At 50.1% G+C, this 5,181-nt stretch overlaps 1 protein-coding gene across 1 annotated transcript; it reads right to left on the bottom strand.

The window, feature by feature from the left end:
• Positions 1–1,285: 1,285 nt before the first annotated feature.
• On the bottom strand, positions 1,286–3,690 carry LOC136449460 (transcription factor MYB1R1-like). The gene is made up of 3 exons (XM_066449497.1): positions 3,132–3,690; positions 2,631–2,827; positions 1,286–2,521 (listed from the first exon to the last, which is right to left on the bottom strand). Exons 1-3 carry the CDS (start codon positions 3,505–3,507, stop codon positions 2,072–2,074), a joined length of 1,023 nt encoding a protein of 340 aa, XP_066305594.1. The 5' UTR covers positions 3,508–3,690; the 3' UTR covers positions 1,286–2,071.
• Between the last annotated feature and the right edge of the window lie 1,491 nt (positions 3,691–5,181).

The raw sequence follows: 5,181 nt of genomic DNA, 5'->3' as shown, positions 1-5,181 counted from the left end.
CGAATCGGCAACCGGAGACGTGCTCGGTGCTCTGTTAGGTACGAGTACTAGTAAAAATCTGTGCAGGATGGAGAGCCCATCTGACCATCTGATTGATTTGTTTGTCCCGTGGGACGACGAAGAAAGCGACGCGTACTACTACTACGCATCATGGTGCCTGCAAGGCTGCTGCAACCACCGCTCCGCTCGGCATCGCCAGCCCAGCTCGGCTCTCCCGTCGCGTCCCCGCGTGTCCTGCTGCCGCCATGGCCACGCCACCAGGCGCCAACGCGCGGCGGCCACCTGCCCGAGCTCCGGCGGCGGGCGTTCGGTTTGCGACCGCATTGGACGTTCGGCCAACTTATCACTGATATTTTGCTCAGGCCAGGCCAGGCCAGTGATCGTCGTCAGATCCTGTACTCCACAACCTTCTTGTTGCCTCTTGCGTCAGACAGACGAATCTGACTGCTACTCCTAACCACTGCTACTAGTAGTAATTTCCATAATTCCACGGAGGAGTATCCCGTATCCGTCCTGATACGGGGGTGACAACGTATCGGCTACGGGCTGGACGGGACTACGGCAGGTGACGCCGTGTTTTACAGCAGGGCCGGGCCTTGTTTCACACGGGAGCTATCGAGGCATGTAGGAGCATCGACAATTCGACACGACCAGAGCGTGGTCGTGGAAACGCAATGTGCATACATACGTACGGCCAAATTTAAAATGATCGCGAGATGTCCAAGGTTAATTTGGTCGTGCTCAGTAGTTGGGTGGGCAGCAGGTGCTAATTTTTGCCCACCACTGATCTCCAACTGGTACTGCTCCTAGTCGGTGCTCAACGTGGCTTTGCTGGGGACCGTAGATATCCTCGTCACTCAAACCGAACTCGTGCCAAACAAGTGTCATGTTCGCTTAGCTGATAAGCCATGGCTGAAAGTACCGGTCCTGTTCGGTTTACCCCATATTCAACTTGTTCGACTTTTTTTCAGCCAAAACAGTGTTGTTCTCTCACAATAATGCAACCGGAGCCGTGTTTTTCAGTAAGTTTCAGATCAACGAACGGGACCACTGTTGACTGATTTGTTATGAGAGAAAAATACTATTTATTGGCTGAAAAAGTACGGCTTATAAGCCAAATGAAGAGGGCGAAGATTCCAGCTCAACAAACTACAAGCGCCAGTTGAGAGGATATTTCGCCTTCGCATAATTGCATCGTGTAGGAACAAGGAACAGGAGCTCTTGGCACTTGGCACAGGCATATGGTTGCGTTTGCGTATCCTTCTAACTCTCCACCAGCAGACCAAACTTTTATAGGTGCTATCATAGTATTGATATTAATAGAGATGCAAGCAACTGAGCTGAATATGGTGAGCTCATCTCTCACCATCGACCTCGACCCCTTTGTGTCAACATAAAGAGGTCGAGAGAGACGGGACCGGGACGGGAGAGGAGTAGTATAGTGCATGGCAATGGTGGCAGCCGTTCTTTATTTGCAAGAAAACAAACAAACATATACTAAATTAGGCCAGTAAAGTTTCCATCTTTCTGACGATGATATTAGAGCCCGTTTGGTCGGGCTCCGAACGGCTTCAGCTCCTCTAACTCCTCCTATATTCATCTCCTGTAGCGATATTGTTCCATAAAACCGTTTTTCTCTTTCATCCTTTCCTTTCTCACTGACAACGCCAAAGCCAGAGAAACTTGTTTTTTTCTCCTCTCATGTAGCAACACTGTTCCCTAAAATCGTTTTTCTCTCTCATCCTTTCCTTTCTCACTTGCAACGTCAAAACCAGAAACTTTTTTTTTTCTTCTCCGACTCTAGCTACTGCGCGCTACAGTGTGAGAGCTCGAGCCCGCGGGAGCTAGGCCAAACGCGCCCACACTACACCCACATGATAAACGACGGCATCGTCGTCGTCATCGTCGTCGTCTCGGCTGCCACCAACAAACACGTACACCACTGCCAAAAGTTCCTCCGTTTCAGTTTTCCCACCCCGGCCCGTCTTTGAACTAACTTTCTTCAGATGAGCAAAAGCTCTTCTTCATCTACCAGCAGGATATTCCCGCGTCGTCGGCGACGTCTTTCCGGCTATGTGACCCTGATGGTGCCCAGAAAGGGCGTCCTCGGCGGCGGCGGCGTCGACGACCCCGTCTGGACCGGGTGGACGTCGCTCTGCCGGGCGGTCGAGATCTTCAGCTCCAGGTCCGGCAGCGCCTGGCTGCTACTAGCCGTTGCCGCCGCCGTCAGGGTTGACGAAGGGTGTTTGTGCTTCGGCGCCGCCAGGCTCAGGCTCCGCGACGCGCTGCCCATTGCCGCCGAGCACCGCGGCAGCTGCAGAGACAGGCTGGTTGGTGGCAGCGCGACGTGGTCGGGCCTCCTCGCTGGCCGGCTGATGCCGAGCGACAGCTCCGGGAGCTCTGTCGTTGTCGTCGTTCCGGGTGCTGCTGCAGAGGCGGTCGTCGCGATCGCGTCTTTGAGCCTCAGGCGTTGTTCCCTGTCCTTAATGAAGCTCGTCGCCGCCCTGTCGGCGTTCTCCACCTGAAACGGAAGACAGACTTGCGATTCAGACACGCTAGCCAGTGTGCTGGTACTACATGGGTGTTGCTGCGTGGATAGAGGTGGAGCATGGCGACGGACGGGACCGTACCACGTCGAAGAGGCTGGACCGGCGCTTCTTGTGCGTCAGGCTGCTCTGCCGGAGGAAGTACTTCTGGGCGTGGCTGGCCACCTGCGTCGGCGTCCGCGCCGTCACGAAGTGCCGGGAGATGCCTCGCCAGTCGCCCTTCCCGAGCTTCTCCAGGCCTGCCAGGAACCGCCGGTGCTCGTCTTCCGTCCATGGAACGCCTGGTGATGGTTGGAACCCAGACAAGAAGGCGAAAAAAAGCAGAGTTTTTTCAGACTTAGCTCAACTCAAACAAGCTGCCGAAATAGGAGTATTATTCTACTTTATCTATGGCGTATATAAGCTGCAAAGTCTCATTGATCCTCTGATGAAATTTATAAGTAAACGGGCGAGACATCTATAGTACAGGAGGAGGTTGCAAATTCTGAAACAACAGTCTGAATCTTCAGAAAACTCAGTCACGCACCAAGTTGGATTGGACGACCGAAAAAACTGGAGAATGAAATTTCGGGCTGTGGAACTCACCCTTCTTCCTCTCCTGCGCCCTGCCCATGAGCCCGTCGGAGAGGTACCCGTTGGCCATCTTCTCGGGGGCCTCCTCCACCGAGACGAGCGACGAGGAGGACGACGCCGACGGCGAGTTGCTGTTGGTGGCGGCGAGAGCGGCGGCGGCCGCGTAGTACGCCGGCGACATGGCGGACGACGACAGGCACTCCATGCTGAAGCACTTCTTCATGGCCATGGGCGACGACCCCACGTGCAGCTGCACCCCGAACAGCCTCACGCCGCCTCCTCCGCCGCTGCCGCCGTTCTCGAAGACCAGGGGCGTCGTCCTGCCGTGCCCGCTGCAGGTCCTCGAGTTGTGGCCATTGTTCCCACAGCTAGAGCACTTCCTAGCCATGGACGGCCCGGCACGGCACACGGCGGCGACCGACAAGAAAGCTAGCTAGGTGCGGTGGAGCCCTGGAGGAGGAGGCAACTGACGAGGAATGGAATTCTATGGCCTCGATCGGTCTCGGCCGGGAGGGATAAGATGTTTGTGAGGGGGAAGAGGAGGGATGTTTGCATTGCATCTGGGCTGGGGCCTCGCCTCGGCTCTGCTTAATATGGGAATGGGGAGGAAGAAAGATGTGGCGCTTGGCTGGGACTAGCGAATCGCTGGGGAGCGCACACCTGGATACCCCATGACGGCGACGCATTGGCCCCGTTTGGTTCTCCGGTGCATCGACGAGAAGTTTTAAGTTCATTTTGGTCCATAAACTAAAGATGAACTAGAGTGATGTTTAGTTCTTTAACTAAAATAGACTAAAATGAAAAAAGCAGGGGACAATAAATAAGAGGTATGAGTATCTCCAATACCTTTTAGTTCAGTTTAGTCTAGTTTTATAGACTAAAGAACTAAAAGATTTTAGTCCACTTTTAATCCAAATATTTAGCTATTTAGTTTAACTAAAATACAGATTTTAGTTCAAAATACTTCAGATCATGGAACCACAAACACCCCCTCAATTCCAGATGCGCCTAGTTAAACAGCGCTTAGAATCCGCAGGAATCTGCAAACCCAACCTGGGGTGTGCTGCTGCTCCAATAATGTTGTGTGGCTCATATCAGGAATCTCGTTGCAATCTTGCGTGCGTATTTGCCGCTGATTTTTATTCCGACAAGGTCAACTGAACGGCAAAAAGGCTGTGCGCGCATGTTTCCTGTTTACCATTATTGTGGCATATATAAAAAGGAAATAGATACAGACAGAGCTGGACAAGATATATCATCTCTCTCTCTCTCTCTCTCTCTCTCTCTCTCTCTCTCTCTCTATATATATATATATATATATATATATATATATATATATATATATATATATATATATATATATATATATATATATTCAGGCGCTAGCTACAAAATAAGTTATTATATAGCCACCTCCATTTACGATAATTTTATATACTAATTTACGATAATGTCAATACATATTTATGATAGTTGGGTTACTATAATACATAGGGATATTTATCATAACGTTATAGTAAACCACTTGGTAAAAAGTTACTATAATCTTGTAAATTAACATAGTAATTATCGTAACTCAAAGTGGCTACAAAATAAGTTATTTTGTAGCCAGCTATAGGGTAGTAGTTATATATATATATATATATATATATATATATATATATATATATATATATATATATATATATATATTATTCTCGGTGTTTCGAGTTGCCACCGACTAGTAAATTTCTAATATTGTGCGTCTGGCTCGGATGATGTACTAAGAGGACACGAGGTTTATACTAATTCGGGCAGAATGTCCCTACATCCAGTTCGTTGCTGTTGCTTGTGTTACTAGCACTGAAAGTTCATATTAGGAGTTACAAACGGTCGAGAGAGGGACAGGTCCCAAGTCTCTGGTGAGAGGAGCGAACAGGTGCCGAGAGCTCGGTCGCTTCTCGGCTATGTGCTCGTGTGTTCTGATCGGTTCGGGGTTCGATGGGTTCGAGTCCGAATTGATGTGATGTGTTGCGATGTTTCTTATGGGACGTCATGCTTTTCCTTTTATAGGTCAAGGGAA

The sequence above is a fragment of the Miscanthus floridulus genome, chromosome 5 (genome assembly GCF_019320115.1).
Source record: "Miscanthus floridulus cultivar M001 chromosome 5, ASM1932011v1, whole genome shotgun sequence".
NCBI lineage: Eukaryota > Viridiplantae > Streptophyta > Magnoliopsida > Poales > Poaceae > Miscanthus > Miscanthus floridulus.
Note: the sequence above shows the minus strand (reverse complement) of the source record. Positions and strands in the feature narration are given on the sequence as shown.